The following is an 18,976-nucleotide window of genomic DNA, read 5'->3' as shown; positions in this document are numbered from 1 at the left end:
TTCCAGGAGTTGGGGAAGAAACAACAGAGAAGGGCTGTTGCCTTCATCCCTGCTGGTGAGGTTCCTAGAAGCATTCAGCAAGCCAGTGTTGGAAACAGAATAATTGGCAAATGGACATTTGGTCTGATTCTACCAACCAAGTTTACTCACATTTACTACTGATTTTCAAAGTACCAAATAGTTTAAAAATGCCAAGAATCCCCATATAAATGGGTTCATAAAAATCACACTCCACTTGTGCAGGTCCCATTGAAATTCAACTGACCTATGCTGAAAAAGGCAGTGACCCAAAAAGATGTTTAAAGGTATTCCACATATGAGCAAAGGCTAGACCAGGCATCCCCAGACTTCGGCCCTCCAGATGTTTTGGACTACAATCCCCATCATCCCTGACCACTGGTCCTGTTAGCTAGGGATCATGGGAGTTGTAGGCCAAAACATCTGGAGGGCCGCAGTTTGGGGATGCCTGGGCTAGACTATCATGAATGCAGTTGTTTGTTATTACTAGTTTCCTAATTACAAAAAGGAAGCTTTTTATATTAGTGTTTGTAGCTTAATGAAACATCAATGTAATTCTATGATCGCTTAACCATTTTACAGGAAAAACAGAAAGAAGACCCCCCAAAAGTCACCCTGCAGCTGGATTGAAATACTATAGACACTCTCCTAGGAGCACATCCCACTGAACTCAAGTGAGGTTACTTTGGAGCACTAGTAATGGGCACATTGTACCACAATGTGAAAACAGGAACAGTTAAAGGAGACTCATGGTAAGAAATTGGAATAATGATTTATGGTTGCAACTTGAAACTAGTTTCCCAAGAATGCACTGGCCGAAAAGTCAACAGAGAGAACTCAGTATTTACAGAGCTGCCATTAAATCAGAACTCTCTGCTTCAAAAGGCCATCAAGCATCCATTACATACCATATACATTAATGCACTGGTAGCCCAGCTGAGGTTAGTTTTGTTTTCATTTTTAAACACGGTTTGTGCTGCTTCCTATGCATTTATCTCAGTTTAACGTAAATCCCAACCACCTTCTGAGGTCACTGCATTAGCAACAGCTGAATACAGTACAGTATTGCCTTGGATCAAAGCAGTGCACATGTGTTAGCTTATTATCAAGATTTATATCCCGCCTTTCTATAAAGTATCCAAGCAGTCAAATCGAACCTCTTCAATTTACAGCATAAAATGTATGCACAAAAGGAAGACATGCCTTAATGGAAGGGATCTAGTGCAACTATTACAAAGAGCAAATTATACTCTTGACCAATCCCCTGGGCCTGTTTATTTATTACCTGGCGTCTATCCCTCGTTTCCCCGGGCATACTTTCCACTGAAGGAAGTGCAAGGGTAGAAATCAGCAATAATTTTTCAATGTACCTAATACATTTAGAGCAGCAATGTCCAACTCCCGATAGATGATCTACTCATACTATAAAAAAACTGGCAGTGATCTATCCACTGTTGTTGAATGGACCAAAGTTGTTGAGCTTTTTTAGGAAGCCACAGTTCCCCCCCCCTTTTTGGGGGGGGAGATAACTGAGGTGCCAAAGATCTACCAGGATCTACCGGGAACACCCCATGATCTACCAGTAGATCATGAACTGTTGGACTTGCCTGATTTAGAGGATTGGAGAAGCCACACCTTGCTGGAACACCTTTTTACAGACTTACCGGTAACACTGCCTTGTAACAGATGAATGCCACACTAATCCTCTTGACTGCAACAAAGCATGAGAGGCATTACAAATAGTTTTCAAAGTGGGCAAAGATGATTTTATTGTCTCATTAAAAGAACAGTCAGAAGAATCTGACATCTATTTCAGGATACTTTATTTGCACACACAATCTTCATTACATTACACAATTGCCACACACAACTGCCACACACAACTGACACACAGCAGTTCTGTTAAGATACCAGCAACTTTTGGCTCTCCAAGCTGTTCAATTCCAGCTTGTTTTTACATGAATCTTGTAACTAAGATTTAGTGTCCGAGTCTGCTTTTACCCTCCTCCCTCCCTTTTTGTTTTGTGTTTGCAACTTTATCAGCAATATTTGTAAGCTACTTTGAAGCCTTTTTCAACTGAAAAGGGAGATAAAAAAAGATTTTACCCATCTTGCTCCCAAATGTCTTCTTTCAGTAAATAGTACTGTAATATACTTAATACGGAAGTAATGTTTTTGAGGAAATCATGTAACAAAAGAAGGAACAATATCTGCATTCAAGAGTGGCAAAGCAGCAAATTCTGACTACAGTGGTACCTCGGGTTAAGAACTTAATTCGTTCCGGAGGTCCGTTCTTAACCTGAAACTGTTCTTAACCTGAAGCACCACTTTAGCTAATGGGCTCCTGCTGCTGCCGCGCCACAGCCGCACGATTTCTGTTCTCATCCTGAAAAAGCGTCTGTAACCCGAGGTACCACTGTATTATCTGTTCCCATGTTCACTGAAGTTATTACTGGGCCCAAAGAAAAATAGACTAAAGCGGGGGGGAGGGTGAACCACACCTCTAGTTAAGAACAATCCAGCAATATCATTTCATAATATCTAATTCTTTGGGATTGCAAGTCTCCAGAAGCAAAGTCTTTGATACATGGGACAAAATGCAAATACTTGAATCTCATGATGCATTAACAGTTCCAGTCTCTGGTACTCCAAAGAGATCAAAGCCGAATACACTGCACATCTCTCTTCCTGACCAGATGCTTAATTAGTCTTCTCTATACAACTGCTAGATAAACAGTTTCTCTGTTCCGTTCAATTCTTAAGATCTCTCCTCTTTTCCTGACAACTTCCTATATAAACCACATACACCCTTGAGGTGCCCGGATATAGAAGATTTGACTATACACAATTTAGCTCTCAGTTTCAAGAATTCCAATACATCATATAATGAAATTCTGAAAATATACCAGTATTTGTAGCATTTATTTATTTATTTATATTATATGCTTAGGTTATTTGTGCCTTCTCAAAAAGAACAGAGTCCATCAAAGCATCTGAAAACAGAGCTAATGGTAAAATTAATTATCAAAGATATAAAGGTCAAAAGACATTAAACAGAACTGAAATCACTCATTTGAGACCATCTCTCATATTGCTTTTCCCAACATGGGAAATAAGATATACGTCAGAAAAACTCACAGATTGATCATAACCTGGAAATGGACAAGTATTACACTTCTGATTCTTATATCTGGCATCTACCAGAAAGTTTGACCTGGTTGAAGTGTGTCCAGCCATACTCAAATTATGGAATAAATCCTTATCCTCTGCTTTTCCTAAGCTAGACAGCTCTTGGAGCAATCCCATTAGGGTTGCTTTAAAGGTTGATGCCATTCATCCTGTTTTAGAATATAATCAACATAATCTCACAGATCATCTATGGCATATCACACTTAAGAATGTACCACTGGAAAAGTTACTGTCGTTATATGTTGCTCTTGTATTTAAATGAAAAACAATGAAAAAATATTGGGGGGGGCCCTAAAAGCGAAGCAAAATGTTTAAATTAACTAAATCAAATATTTGTATCATGTTTCAAAATGCCCAGTTGTATCAAGCAGAACTCGATAGTAGATAGTCGTTTTTGTTTTTGAAACATTCATTTTGCTGCTTTAAGCAAAATTGCTATTTTAAAAAGCTCATTAGCAGACTTGGGAAAAACTCTTAAGGAAACAGGAGTCCTTGCCCAGAAGCTACAAGCGTGTTTTCTGTTAGAACACCTTTGTTTTAAAACCAATACTTTATCTCCGTGTTCTTAGTTAGGCACACCCTGAGAAGAAACCCCTGAGGAATATAACTTGTTTGCTTTGTTGTCTAACCAGGAAGTTCTGCCTGATACCACATTCTGGAGAACCTTCTTTTTCAGTTCAGTTCAGCTGTTACCGGTAGTAAGCAGATTCACTGGAGATTCAATAACCTAATCAAATTGTAGCCTCCAAAATATTTCAAGGCTGAAAGGGAAGATATAGCAGCTAATGGGGGCGAGTGAGAAACATCAACTCAAAAGCCAGAGAGACTTATAGTCCAATCCTATAAATACTTACTCAGAAGAAAGGCTTAGGTCATGGGTAGGCAAACTAAGGTCCAGGGCCAGATCCGGTCCAATCGCCTTCTAAATCTGGCCCGTGGACAGTCTAGGAATCAGTGTGTTTTTACATGAGTAGAATGTGTCCTTTTATTTAAAATGCATCTCTGGGTTATTTGTGGGGCATAGGAATTCGTTCTTTTTTTCTTCTTCAAAATATAGTCCGGCCCCCCCACAAGATCTGAGGGGCAGTGGACCGGCCCCCTGCTGAAAAAGTTTGCTGATCCCTGGCTTAGGTGTTCTATCGGGCTTGCACCCGATTTGCTTCTCAAACTTTTTTTCTCTGGACCACACTTTCAGAAAAACAACTTTCTTGTGCCACACCAAAAATTTTATTGGTAAGAAATAAATGGGGAAACAAAAAGAAACAACCCCTAGCAGTGCTCGATTTACAACATAGAACACAACTATAATATGATCATGGGACAAGCACAAAGCATAAAACAATGCAGCTGCGTAATAATTCGCAAAATATAATGTTGTTCTTGAATCTTCCCACCACACTTTCCATTCTCTCCTGCCCCACCCTTTGAGAACCACTGCCTAAGTATATATGTACAGGACTGCAGCTTAAATCTCTCTTCAGGTATGCTTAAATAGAAAAATGCCTAACAAATTGTTTTTAAGTTTTCTCAAAGCTTAGCTGATCAACATATACTTAGATAAGCTTCCCGTCCTCCAAAGAATTATGTTACAGAACTATCCAAAAGCAAATAATTAAAACACAAATCAGCATACCAAAACTGAAAAGCTTATTTTATCATTTGTTTTAGTATAAGTATACTGACAACGTATGGGAGGGAAACCTCCCTCAAAAGCCATGACAATTCCCAAAGATAGTATAGCAACAAGAAGAAAGTTCACATACCAAAGACAGTTTCACTCTACAAAAGTTATCTCACCATAGTCTGATTAACCTTGTTTACACAACTAAACCATACGCCTTATGGCTTGCCCACAATATGTGTAAAATGTATATTTATATGCAATCTTGCATCCAATTACAATTGAAGCCAGTAAGTTTCTTATGTAACTGGACATGGGATTGCGGCCATCGTTAGATAAAGTAGCAAGATGTTAGCAAGCATAGATAATGGTGCTAGATTCACAACTGAGGTATGTGTGAGGAGAGATGATAAACTTACTTTAACATACATATAGTCCAAATCAACACTTTCCCAGTATCTCTGGTGGTGCAAACTCCTGGTAATCTGAGCAGCAAGCATTTTCGCCTTCACAAGCAATATGTCCTCCACACAGTAGGCCGTATTTCTGAGAGTGGGCGAACTGATCAGCCACACAGTTCAGACTCTAGCCGGCGTCTCCCAGCTCGTCTGCAAGACTGATATTATCCACTTTCAAAGCAACAGAAAAACCAACCATAACGCCCCTACAAAGGCCAACGTTTGACAGCCATGTCAGATCACTGAATTCCTTCATTGTCAGGGCAATTTGACTTCCTTTGCAGCACAAAGAGCGAGAGTGTTTTCTTTCCGTGCCACTTGAAAGAATGATAAAACCCAACTGTCTTGTGATAGTCATCAAATGGTGATGCTCAAAAACATTCCTCCAAACATTACTTTTACAACAGGAATAACAAAATTGCTCTATCCATTTACATTAAGCAGAGAGGTTTAAGTGCTCTTACATCTTATCAAAAGATGGGCTCCCAATTACTGTACTGCCTCCATTAAAATGATAATTTAACAGACAGGGAAGTTCACAGGGATGTTCATACAGTATTCCATAATCTGCACTATGAAGTAAAATCTGATGCTTAAAAAAAAGTTAAGGCTTCATGATCGCCCTCCCCCATTTTTTTTACTCTTTATTTCCAGCCCCTGTCAACCTTTCCCACATTCAGGCCTGCCTCTCTAACCTCCTGCTTACATCCATTATATGCAAATAAACCAACCCCAAATTCTGCAAAAGGACTACTAAGTCACCATTGTTACCAACAACTACACACAATGGCTATACAGTGGTACCTCGGTTTAAGTACACAATTGGTAACCTGAAGTGTGCTTAACCTGAAGCGAACTTTCCCATTGAAAGTAATGGAAAGTGGATTAATCCGTTCCAGACGGGTCCGCAGAGTACTTAAACTGAAAGTACTCAAACCAAAGTGAACTTTCCCACTGAAAGTAATGGAAAGTGGATTAATCCGTTCCAGACAGGTCCGCGGAGTACTCAACTTCATACTTAACCCGAAGTATGAGTGTAATTGGTTCCAGAAGTTCATACTTAGCCTGAAGCGTACTTAACCTGAAGCAAACTTTCCCATTGAAAGTAATGGAAAGTAGATTAATCAGTTCCAGATGGGTCCACGGAGTACCTAAACTGAAAGAACTCAAACCGAAGTGTACTTAAACCAAGATATGACTGTACTCACTCCCATAAAATGGTTAAAAGATTAATAGCTGTGCCAGGGCATAGATGAGGATGCTTCACAGAATGCACATCCCATAGAATGCACATCCCACTGCAAAAAAAAACACAGAGCAAAAGGGCAGCACCGAAACTGCAATGTGCATTCCGATGCACATTAGCACATCAGATTCATGTCCAAAATTGTTGATAAAGTAAACGATACACATGTATCCTCAGGTAGATAGGGCATTAGCGTGGAACAGCTCCCACACCCTGACAAAACCAGCTTATGCATAGTAGCAAAGGTGAATATAGGAGCGCCCCTAAGCTACATACCCGTTCCTTCAGAGGGAGTACAACCTCATCCAGAACTTCCCAAACTTCCAAACCTCAGAAGTGCTTGCCCAGAGTTTCCATCTTACCAGGATTCAGAATCGGGGGTTGGGGGCTTGGCTCTCACCCAGCCCACAACTGCATCCAGATTCCAGTTCAAATAACCACAGCTTCTCCTGATTCAGATTTAACAGAGAAGCAGATCTGGGCAATATCTGCATACCGATAGTGCAGTGCCCCCAATCTCCTCATGGGTGCTCCCAGTTGCTTCAGCTAGATATCAAACAACATTGGGGTCAAAATAGTACCCTGCGAAACCCCACAGCAAAACTGCCAGTGGCAGATACATAATTCCACAAAGCTATTATCTGAACACAGCGCTGCAAATAGGGAGTGGAACTGAAATAAACATAGTGCCACCCATTCCCAATTCTTGGAGGTTGGCCAGAAGAAAGCCATGGTCCATGGTACTGAAAACTACCGAAAGTTCAAGCAAGAGCAACAAGGTGATACTCCACCCATCCTTCTCCTGAAGCAAAGTATCTATCGGGGTGATCAAGGTTGATTCTGTCCCCAAACCAGGTCTGAACCCAGACTAAAAAGAGCTTCCTCCAACATCATCAAACATTAAAAACTTCCCTATACAGACGTACCTTGGAAGTCGAATGGAATCCATTCCAGAAGTCCATTCGACTTCCAAAACATTTTACTTCCAAGGCATGGCTTCTGATTGGCTGCAGAAGCGTCCCGCAGCCAATCAGAAGCCGCGCCAGACATTCGACTTCTGAAAATCATTTGAAAACCAGAACAATCATTTCCTGTTTTTGATTGTTCAGGAGCCAAAACGTTCCAGTTCATAGGTGTTCGGCTTCCCAGGTTCCACTGTACAGGGCTGCCTTCAGATGTCTTCTAAATATTGTATACTTATACTGATTGTTACTGATCTCCTTGACATCTGATGGAGTCATAGTTTTGCATTACAAAGATGAACCACAGTGAACCTTGGGCTCACCTCCTCCTCCTTGCAGTACAGCTGTGAGAAGATAAGGAAAGTTCACTTCTCTTTTAGATTAAGCTCACTTTAGCATGCTGTCTTGTGGTTAGTCTTAACTTTGGTTAGTGAAAATAAGCCAGCTTTGTGAACTATTGTTTGAAGTTGGCTTCTTTCCACTATCCATGGAGAAGACTATGCCCAGGTTAGGACAATAAGTTGAAAGTGGAAGCAAAAGATTCTGAACAACTCGCAGCTGCACTGGAAGAGAGGGAGAAGTGTGCAAGCTCTACCTAGTAATACAAAATCATGCTTTAGCATTGAATACTAATGAAATAATTCCCTCTTACATGGGAGGGAAAGAGGTAACCCCGTTTAAGATGATGCCTGCTACAAACACATGCATCCATCATCTAAAAACAAAAGTTCCGTACCATGCTTTTTCTTTAGAACTAACGGTTTTTCTCATATGTCAAATTACTAAAATCCACATAATTTTTTTTAAAAAAATCCCTCCAGTAGCACCTTAGAGACCAACTAAGTTTGTCATTGGTATGAGCTTTCGTGTGCATGCACAAGTGTGCATGCACACGAAAGCTCATACCAATGACAATGACAAACTTAGTTGGTCTCTAAGGTGCTACTGGAAGGATTTTTTATTTTTTTATTTTATTTTGACTACGTCAGACCAACACAGCTACCTATCTGTAACTAAAATCCACATGTACCGGTATACTGAACAAATATTTCTTTAGCTCCAGAGTTACATACTCATTTAATGGCAATACTGTTCCCCTGCTTAGAGCTCAAGACCTTTAGACAACATATTTCCCAGACACCTGCCTTTCATGGATCTTGTTTCTCCAGTTCTAACATACCTAGAGAAACACAGGCAAGACTCTACAATACTTACGAAAGGTGCTAAGAAAAGACACATCAAGATACAGAAACAAGACTGATCTGTTTTAAGTGCTTATATTCTATAACCTACCTAAATTAGGGGGTTGTATTAGATTGACTGCTTGATTCTATGCTATAATATTCCCACTTCCTTCACATTTATAGCACACTCTTTACCATTTTAATAAACAGTCCCATGATAAATGATTCTGGAGAACACAGGTAGCCAAGGCTTGTACTTGCTTTTTATCATATAACAGCTAAGCACGTTACTGCTACACATTGTGGAGGGAATGCTGCATACAGAAGAAACTCAAAAATCTGCATTGTAAAGGCGAATCCACTCTTACTTAGCATCACAGCAGTGGAACTCTGGAATTTTCCATTTCCAATCCTCTTTAAGCTATTTTGCTGAACCATCTCACAAAGTGCTGATTCATGTACTGTGTCACATCACAAAGGAGCAGAATCCAGGGAGTGGTTAGTGGTTCTCAGATTTGAGCCTATTCAGCATTTATCTACTAACAATCTGCCACACCCCAGAGTAAATTGGCTTTGCTTTAAGTGGCAAAGGAATTTAAGAGCAAAGCACAAGTCCCGCTGTTAGGAAATTGTTAAGGAAGCCTTTCAGGATGAAGCCAGACACATGCTATGACTTAACATGATTTTCTAATATGGGTATCAAAGTTCAAAAGCATGTCACATATGAACACCCACATGCTTTCCATCCCAAATTGTGGATGTTGTTGTTTAGTCGTTTTGTTGTTGTTTAGTCGTTTAGTCGTGTCCGACTCTTCGTGACCCCATGGACCATAGCACGCCAGGCACTCCTGTCTTGCACTGCCTCCCGCAATTTGGTCAAACTCATGTTCGTAGCTTCGAGAACACTGTCCAACCATCTTGTCCTCTGTCGTCCCCTTCTCCTAGTGCCCTCAATCTTTCCCAACATCAGGGTCTTTTCCAAGTATTCTTCTCTTCTCATGAGGTGGCCAAAGTATTGGAGCCTCAGCTTCACGATCTGTCCTTCCAGGGAGCACTCAGGGCTGATTTCCTTAAGAATGGATAGGTTTGATCTTCTTGCAGTCCATGGGACTCTCAAGAGTCTCCTCCAGCACCATAATTCAAAAGCATCAATTCTTCGGCGATCAGCCTTCTTTATGGTCCAGCTCTCACTTCCATACATCACTACTGGGAAAACCATAGCTTTAACTATACGGACCTTTGTCGGCAAGGTGATGTCTCTGCTTTTTAAGATGCTGTCTAGGTTTGTCATTGCTTTTCTCCCAAGAAGCAGGCGTCTTTTAATTTCGTGACTGCTGTCAGCAACTGCAGTGATCAAGGAGCCCAAGAAAGTAAAATCTCTCACTGCCTCCATTTCTTCCCCTTCTATTTGCCAGGAGGTGATGGGACCAGTGGCCATGATCTTGGTTTTTTTGATGTTGAGCTTCAGACCATATTTTGCGCTCTCCTCTTTCACCCTCATTAAAAGGTTCTTTAATTCCTCCTCGCTTTCTGCCATCAAGGTTGTGTCATCTACATATCTGAGGTTGTTGATATTTCTTCCGACAATCTTAATTCCGGCTTGGGATTCATCTAGTCCAGCCTTTCGCATGATGAATTCTGCATATGTTAAATAAGCAGGGAGACAATATACAACCTTGTCGTACTCCTTTTCCAATTTTGAACCAATCAGTTGTTCCATATCCAGTTCTAACTGTAGCTTCTTGTCCCACATAGAGATTTCTCAGGAGACAGATGAGGTGATCAGGCACTCCCATTTCTTTAAGAACTTGCCATAGTTTGCTGTGGTCGACACAGTCAAAGGCTTTTGCATAGTCAATGAAGCAGAAGTAGACGTTTTTCTGGAACTCTCTAGCTTTCTCCATAATCCAGCGCATGTTTGCTATTTGGTCTCTGGTTCCTCTGCCCTTTCGAAATCCAGCTTGCACTTCTGGGAGTTCTCGGTCCACATACTGCTGAAGCCTGCCTTGTAGAATTTTAAGCATAACCTTGCTAGCGTGTGAAATGAGCGCAATTGTGCGGTAGTTGGAGCATTCTTTGGCACTTCCATTCTTTGGAATTGGGATGTAGACTGATCTTCTCCAATCCTCTGGCCATTGCTGAGTTTTCCAAACTTGCTGGCATATTGGGTGTAGCACCTTAACACCGTTTAGTCGTTTAGTCGTGTCCAACTCTTCGTGACCCCAAATTGTGGATAGACATGGCCAAAAATTGCCTGACTGATAACTATGTCAAGGGTAAGGAACACACTGGCTCAATCGGTTAGAGCATGGTACTGAGAACGCCAAGGTTGCAAGTTTGATCCCCATATGGGACAGCTGCATATTCCTGCATTGCTAGGGGTTGGACTAGATGATCCTCATAGTGCCTTCCAACTCTACAATTCTATGATTCTATACTGTATTTCACGGAACACCCAACCATACTGGACAGAGCCATGACTGACTTTATACAGTACCTTCTTTACTCATTGTTACTTTGCTTGCATTTGAAAAACCATAACCCCCAAGATGTACACAGGAAATAACTGCTGTCACTCTGCCATATTTAAATTGGCTCTGCTGGATGTCTGCTCTTATTAGTGTCATTTAAGCAAGCCACTTTAAATGTGCATATGCCAATACAAAAGTGAGGATGTTTGTTCTGAAGGGTGTTTGGGAGGTTTTGTTGCATTTTTCTTGCTCTGTGAAAAACAGCTCAACTAATTAACTCCAGCTGAATAAATAATTGTTCATGGAGCAAAAATTATGTTTAATTTCTAACTGTACAAGTCTACATGCATTTCAAAATACATCCCCTATGATCGATTTGTGGAGCGAGAACACTCTTCCAGGAACAGAACTCCATCTCCCAGAGAGTAGCAGCCCTGCCCAGAGTGATTTCATTTCCTCAGAAGAAACTCAGTGTTCAGATGAAGCACTCTAAACCAGGGGTTCCCAAACTAAGGCCCGGGGGCCGGATGCGGCCCAATCACCTTCTAAATCCGGCCCGCGGACAGTCCGGGAATCTGTGTGTTTTTACATGAGTAGAATATGTCCTTTTATTTAAAATGCATCTCTGGGTTATTTGTGGGGCATAGGAATTCATTCATATTATTTTTCAAAATATAGTCCGGCCCCCCACAAGGTCTGAGGGACAGTGGACCGGCCCCCTGCTGAAAAGGTTTGCTGACTCCTGCTCTAAACCAATATTTAGCAGTTGATCTGCTCAAATTTTTCACAGCTTCAGACTTGGAAACTCTACAAAGCTGATTGGAAACTCTTTCGCTTAGTTCACATTTTCCGTTAGCTAGGTACTGTTTACACAGTGTCTGAGTTTAATTGGGAAGAATAAACCCTGTTTCTGTCTTGCTGTGCTGTTGCAATTTTATGGCAAGTTTTTCCAAGAAAGCTGTTTCTCTCTAGGCTACCAGTTCCTGCTGTCATATAACTGAGCTTGAAAACTGTGATGATGGAAGTATTTCTAGCCACCAGGAAGGGAAAGATACGGTAGACAGAAGAATTGGGTAGCAGTGACTAGATCTTTTTGCAGGGGCTGGGAATCAAATTTCCAAAAAGCACTATGTATAGTCATTTTGAAGAATTGTTTCATTTCTCAGTAACTGAATTAACAGAGATGGTGGACTAGTGCTACTTTACTTCAGTAAATTGGAAATAGCCTGATTTATTTCCAATGCTAGAATAACATAGATTTCTATACCACCCTTTACTTAAAATTACCAGTGTGGTTACATACACATACACATACACACATAAAATTATATAAAAAGCAAAATTAAATATACCATTAAAGGACTGAACCCATCAGCCACTAAATGCCTGCTTTAAAAAGTGTCATTTATTACCTGGTGTCTGAAAAAATACAAACTTGGAATGTGATGCAACTCAGAGGGGAGGTAACTCCACTATTTTGCAATTATATATTTGTAGGAATTGCTAGACAGCTCAAAACATAAAATCATAGAACTGAATACATTTTAAGAATTGAAAGCATATATAAAATAAAATGCAGAAACACAGTAACGCATCTTCCTTTTATTACTATTATTTTATTTTATATTTTATTTATTTATTAATATTATTGGAAGGATGATACAGCACAGAAGTAGGCAGCAGTTTCTTGCTCCAGCATCTTATTAAAAGAAAAACAGAAATCGTCTTTTAAAAGTAGGGAGAAGTTAGAAAAACACAACTTGAGATGTGCTTATCCGAGAAAAGGTAAGCAAAGGTTCCTACCACTTGTTTTAGAAAATGATGAGTTTTAAACAGCTTGCTCCTGGCTGTACTTGCATCTATCACCACTGAAGTCAATGCATGATGTCATTAATGTGAACACTTATCTCAGTGAGAGGCCCATTATATTTTAACCAGTTTTAACTGAGTCTCCTGCTGGCTACAAATAAGGCCTAGGTACTTTTTTGCAGAAAAAAACACAAATGTTACTTGTAGACACATTCAGATATTGATTTATCTGCATTTAGATAATTTTGCTTTTTCTTCTGAGCGGAGGAACTTCTTTGACATGTGAATATTTTACTATACACCATAATCACTTCACACAAACATTACAGTAGTTTGCTTGGTCTGTAGAAAGTGCCAACTCCAGCTAGCACATAGATCCTGGTGTGATTCTTGTCTGACAACACTTTACACATAAATGCCCACTATAGGGGAAAAAAATGATCCAGATGCTGTACTGCCTTGATTTCTTTTGTACCAATTACCAATTTCTTTTGTGCTGTACCAATTACAAATTGTGTAAAATACTATCTCTACATAAGCATTTCTCTTATGATTTAAACACAAATGAAGCCTTACATGCCTTTCATAGTATCAAAAAAGAAAACACCAGCAGGCAGTTCGTATTTTTATGACATCTTCATTCCAGGAAAATCAGGTGCTCAGATGAATCCAACACACAAAGTCCTTTAATGTTGCTTTTAATTACAAAAAGTCTCAACTGCACTTACATGAAAGTAACCCCACTGAACTCAATTGGACTTACTGTACTTCTGAATAGACATGTATAGGATCGCATAGTTAGTCTCTTCTCCACTCCCCCAAAAAGAATGGGCTTCATGAGATCACTACACAGCTTCAGCATGAAGTTTACCTCCCAGTCCCTACTTACATTGGACTATTATTCTTCTACTTCAAACGATTCCACATGCACCAGAGAGTTATAAAATAATAGCTAGTTCAATAACACACACAGTTAAATGTACAGACTCTACCCCAAGGCTAAAAAGTAAACACAATATTAATATTGTTGTTGTTGTTTAGTCGTTTAGTCGTGTCCGACTCTTCGTGACCCCATGGACCATAGCACGCCAGGCACTCCTGTCTTGCACTGCCTCCCGTAGTTTGGTCAAACTCATGTTCGTAGCTTCGAGAACACTGTCCAACCATCTTGTCCTCTGTCGTCCCCTTCTCCTAGTGCCCTCAATCTTTCCCAACATCAGGGTCTTTTCCAAGGATTCTTCTCTTCTCATGAGGTGGCCAAAGTATTGGAGCCTCAGCTTCACGATCTGTCCTTCCAGGGAGCACTCAGGGCTGATTTCCTTAAGAATTGATAGGTTTGATCTTCTAGCAGTCCATGGGACTCTCAAGAGTCTCCTCCAGCACCATAATTCAAAAGCATCAATTCTTCGGCGATCAGCCTTCTTTATGGTCCAGCTCTCACTTCCATACATCACTACTGGGAAAACCATAGCTTTAACTATACGGACCTTTGTCGGCAAGGTGATGTCTCTGCTTTTTAAGATGCTGTCTAGGTTTGTCATTGCTTTTCTCCCAAGAAGCAGGCGTCTTTTAATTTCGTGACTGCTGTCACCATCTGCAGTGATCAAGGAGCCCAAGAAAGTAAGATCTCTCACTGCCTCCATTTCTTCCCCTTCTATTTGCCAGGAGGTGATGGGACCAGTGGCCATGATCTTGGTTTTTTTGATGTTCAGCTTCAGACCATATTTTGCGCTCTCCTCTTTCACCCTCATTAAAAGGTTCTTTAATTCCTCCTCACTTTCTGCCATCAAGGTTACAAAAAGTTTGTGTTCTTGTACTGCAAGCTTTATGAACCCAAACTGAATTCCACCAAGCAGAATTTTTTTTAAAAAAAGAACAACCTAGACTGAAAAACATTCAGATGATGTTCTATAGATTTAATAGTTCAGAGGTTGTTTGTTTTGAATGGCAAGACCCAAATTCTATGCTATCTTGATCACAGAAAATTTGAAATGGATTGCATTGTGTGGCTGGCCTGATGACTACCTAGCTAGCTAGGTTGTCTTTGTTATTAGAGTAGATGAAGTTGACTATACAAAGAGAATCAGTGAAGTTTTGCCAGGAGACACAGCTTAGAATTCAATCTTATAAATGCAATAAATGAGATTGAAACAGATATTAATTTAAATGCATTAGCAATGAGAATTTGACATTCTCAATCTCTGGGCTTCACAGAACCCCATCAGGCCTAGAAACAAAAAATATCGGGAGCAAAGCTAGGGATAAATTTGAGAAGCATGTTCAAGAAGCATGGCCACAACACCCTGAATTAGAGAACTCTGTGACAATACCACATCTATACATACTGAAAAGCTGATATTTCACATATCATGATATCTAATGTGACCACCGGGGACATATGATGCATCTACCAAGCCCTTTTTCTCTTATTCTGTATAGCAGGGGTCAGCAAACTTTTTCAGCAGGGGGCCAGTCCACTGTCCCTCAGACCTTGTGGGGGGCCGGACTATATTTTGGAAAAAAATATGAACGAATTCCTATGTTCCTATGCCCCACAAATAACCCAGAGATGCATTTTAAATAAAAGGACACATTCTACTCATGTAAAGACACCAGACAGGCCTCACAAATAACCCAGAGATACATTTTAAATAAAAGGACACATTCTACTCATGTAAAAACATGCTGATTCCTGGACCGTCCGCGGGCCGGATTGGGCCGCATCCGGCCTAGGTGGGGAACTGTTATCTCCTTCCTTACAGGCATTTTTAAATAAATAAATAAAAAGAACTTCCAAACTACAGCACGAGTCACATGACTAAGGTCTGGCTACACATATAGCCAATGTGTGTGTTCTATACCTATGGCCATAATTAAATTTTAGCTTGGGAACCAACCATGATACTGCATGCTGCAATTAGAGCGTTCTTTGTACAGTATTACCGTAGTTATCCCAACACATCACACAGCCCAATTCATTAGCACTGAAGCTTCCCCAAGGGAGCTGCAGAGTGAGGCTGCTAAGAGACAAGGAGCTTGCATTGCTTGCCCTTCCCTCCCTTGGCATAACCTAGCTTTCATCCACCACCAGCTGCACATCCCTGGAAAACAAGGAAACCTAAAAACCACCACTGCCAAGGACTGCACTCTGCATTATTTCCTTCCAAATTGCAAGTGTTTTCATTGCCGTGCAAAAACAAACACCAGCTGATTATAAGGAAATCAAGCATGACTCATGCTTATCTAACAGAAAATGTAAAAATGCAATGGTTCGAGCGGGCACGTAGTTGGGATTATTATGAGGAGAATTCCTCACCAGGCAAGCAATAATACATCTGACAAAGCAAACTCTCCTCCACCACTCCAGTCGCAATAAATGATGCTAGGCTTTCAGGTGCCACAAGATGACAGCATGTGGTGAAAATGTTAAAGAGGGGGGCGGAGAGAAATAGCTGAGGAAGAGGGCATAAAACAAGGTAACATGTGAGCCAGCTGCTCCAAATGAGGAGCAGTCCCTTTGTTTTCTTCACTTTCAGGTCACCAGGAAGGAGAGAGGAAGGAGACACAGGCAAGGAAGATGCTCCTCAGCCAAAGAGGCCCTGCCAGGAAGGTGACAACCTGCCCATCCCAGCCCCGCCATCCCCTGAATGCTACAGGGAGGTATAACAGCATCATAGAATCGCGGAGCTGGAAGGGGTCCCGGGGGGGTCATCTAGTCCAACCCCCTGCAATGCAGGAATCTCAACTAGTTCGCCCATGACAGGTGGGACACCCAACCTCTCTGCTTGTGGGAGAGGGTCTTCCTCAAAGACCAGCTCCTCGTTCCCTAACCCAACCACCGCCACCCCTTGAAAATAAAATTTAAAAGGTGGGGACGTCAGAAAGAGGGAGAGATGGGAGAGAGATGGCTCCTAGGGACCATCTTCCGTCTCCCCCATCACTGCTGTGTGTGACTCATGGACACCACCATCGCTCGTCGAGGGCCTGGCCCCATTCTCCTCCCCGCCACCCACCCAACACACACACAAACACAAACACAAACACACACAAACCCGTCCCCTTGGCAACGAGGCCCACACCCCTCCCGCGGCGTTGCCAAGCACCCTGCAACGGCCTCGGCCTCTCCTCGCCATTCATTCCCGCCTTTGCAGGCTGAGGGGAAGCGTAGGCCTCGTTGGAGTCCGTCCCGTCCACTCCCCGCCGCTCACCTTTGTGTACAGCTCGGTCGCTGCCATGGCTGCAGCAGCGTTGCAGGGGCTCCAGGCGGCCGGCCGCGATGGCAGCGGCTCTTCGCCTCCGGGCTGGAGCGAGAGAAGCAGCGAGGGAGGGAAGCCGGCCAGCCAGCCAGCCCGGGGCGGGGCGCAGGGCGGGGCGCGCGCCGAGAGAGGCGAGGCGTCTTGCCGCGGCGGCCCGCTACGGCTGCCGTTTCTCCTCAGGAGGCGGCTGGGCTGGCCTCGCCATGTTGCTACCTGGGAAGGGCAAGGATGATGGGGGTGATGCAGGCGCGCAGCCGGCTCCCTCCTCCCGCTCTTCGTGCATTGTGGGTACCAGCCGGAGCCGGGGAAAGGGAATGCGGCCGCCGGGCGGCTCTTGTGGGCGCGCGCTGCCTCCCACCGGCCGCGCGTGCGAAGTGTCGGCGGGCGGAGACGATGAAGGAGCAGCCTCAGGCCGGGCAGCTCCCTGGCCAAGTCCGGCCTCCTGCAGAAACCCAGTAGAACCTGCGGGTGGGGTGTGCTTTTTGTGTTGTTTTTGTGTTTATTTAGAAAAGGCTTCGCAGATTTGCATCGCGAGCCTTGGTTTGCATCCTTTCCATGAGCAGGGCCGGATTTAGATTGATGAGGCCCTAAGCTACTGAAGGGAATGGGGCCCTTTATATGTCCAGCTGTCCTTTGTCAACAACAAATTGTCGCTGTTTTTTGTGTTGAGTATATGCTATGGTAATTTATGCAACCAGTCCATGCAGAATGTAGGCACCCTATATATAGAAATGAGCAAACCAGTGATATTTTAGGGAGCAGGCTAGCAGGCAGGGCACACAAAACAAAACACTGCTGCTGTATGTAGGTTTTATTTTATTTGTTTTTTATCTTATATTTTGGAAATGTACATCCAGGTTTTTTTTTTCCTTTAAATTTTTTTGGGGCCCCCAAGAGAGCGGAGTCCTAAGCTATAGCTCGTTTAGCTTAGACGTAAATCCAGCACTGTCCATGAGGCTCAGCTGGGCCTTACTGCGCCCAAATAAGTTCAGCAAGCAATGGATGGGGGCATGCAGCATCCTTGAACAGACCAAAAAGTAGTCGAGTCATTGACTGCGCTGTTTTAATTCTGTTGCCATTTGATCCTGTGGATGCTGAGAGCCGGCCAGAGTGGCTAGGGCAACCCAGTCAGATGAGTGGGGTTCAGATTTATTATTAATTTTTATAGATATTTTTTCTGTACACTCATGCCTGTGTGTGCTTGATGGGTATATTTGTGTTTTTATCTTGTATTTTTTTTATGCTGTGAACCGCCTTTTATTTTTATGCTGTGAACCAACCCTACGCCAGAGGATAAATGGACAGGAATCACAAGACAGAGAAAGCAGTAGAAGAACACTTCAATCTCCCAGGACATTCTATACAAGATCTCAAAGTAGCTGTCTTATTACAAAAGAATTTCAGAAATAGACTGGAAAGAGAAGTTGCTGAATTGCAACTTATTACCAAACTTAAAAGCATGGAGAGACATGGTCTGAATAGAGACATTGGATTCTTATCTCATTATATATGATAAAGCTATTTTTAGCCAACTCATCCCTTGCTTTTTCCTGTAAGACCAACTGCAGTCGTCAACAGGTTTACCACACCTATCAGCCAATCACCCATTCCCACCACCCTTCTGAGTAATACCCCTCCCCACCTTCTCACTATATATAAGGGTCTGGTGACTTCCGTTTCAGTGTATCTGAAGAAGTGTGCATGCACACAAAAGCTCATACCAATGACAAACTTAGTTGGTCTCTAAGGTGCTACTGGAAGC

General features: G+C 42.1%; 1 protein-coding gene across 4 annotated transcripts in view; it reads right to left on the bottom strand.

Annotated features, from left to right (window-relative positions):
* Nucleotides 1-18,743, bottom strand: part of MYO5A (myosin VA) — a 119,703-nt gene extending 100,960 nt beyond the window's left edge. For 3 of the 4 annotated variants that reach the window (XM_060282747.2, XM_060282748.2, XM_060282749.2), the window contains exon 1: nt 17,167-17,502. In XM_060282747.2, the coding sequence (XP_060138730.1) occupies nt 17,167-17,193 (27 nt within the window). In that variant the 5' untranslated portion in view covers nt 17,194-17,502. Of the gene's footprint in view, nt 1-17,166 lie in introns of all 4 variants that reach the window. The other variant, XM_060282746.2, reaches the window with a different exon arrangement.
* Between the last annotated feature and the right edge of the window lie 233 nt (nt 18,744-18,976).

The sequence above is a fragment of the Zootoca vivipara genome, chromosome 13, assembly GCF_965207765.1.
Source record: "Zootoca vivipara chromosome 13, rZooViv2.hap1.1, whole genome shotgun sequence".
Classification (NCBI taxonomy): Eukaryota; Metazoa; Chordata; class Lepidosauria; order Squamata; family Lacertidae; genus Zootoca; species Zootoca vivipara.
The sequence above is the reverse complement of the archived record's forward strand: the minus strand, read 5'-3'. Positions and strand labels throughout refer to the sequence as shown.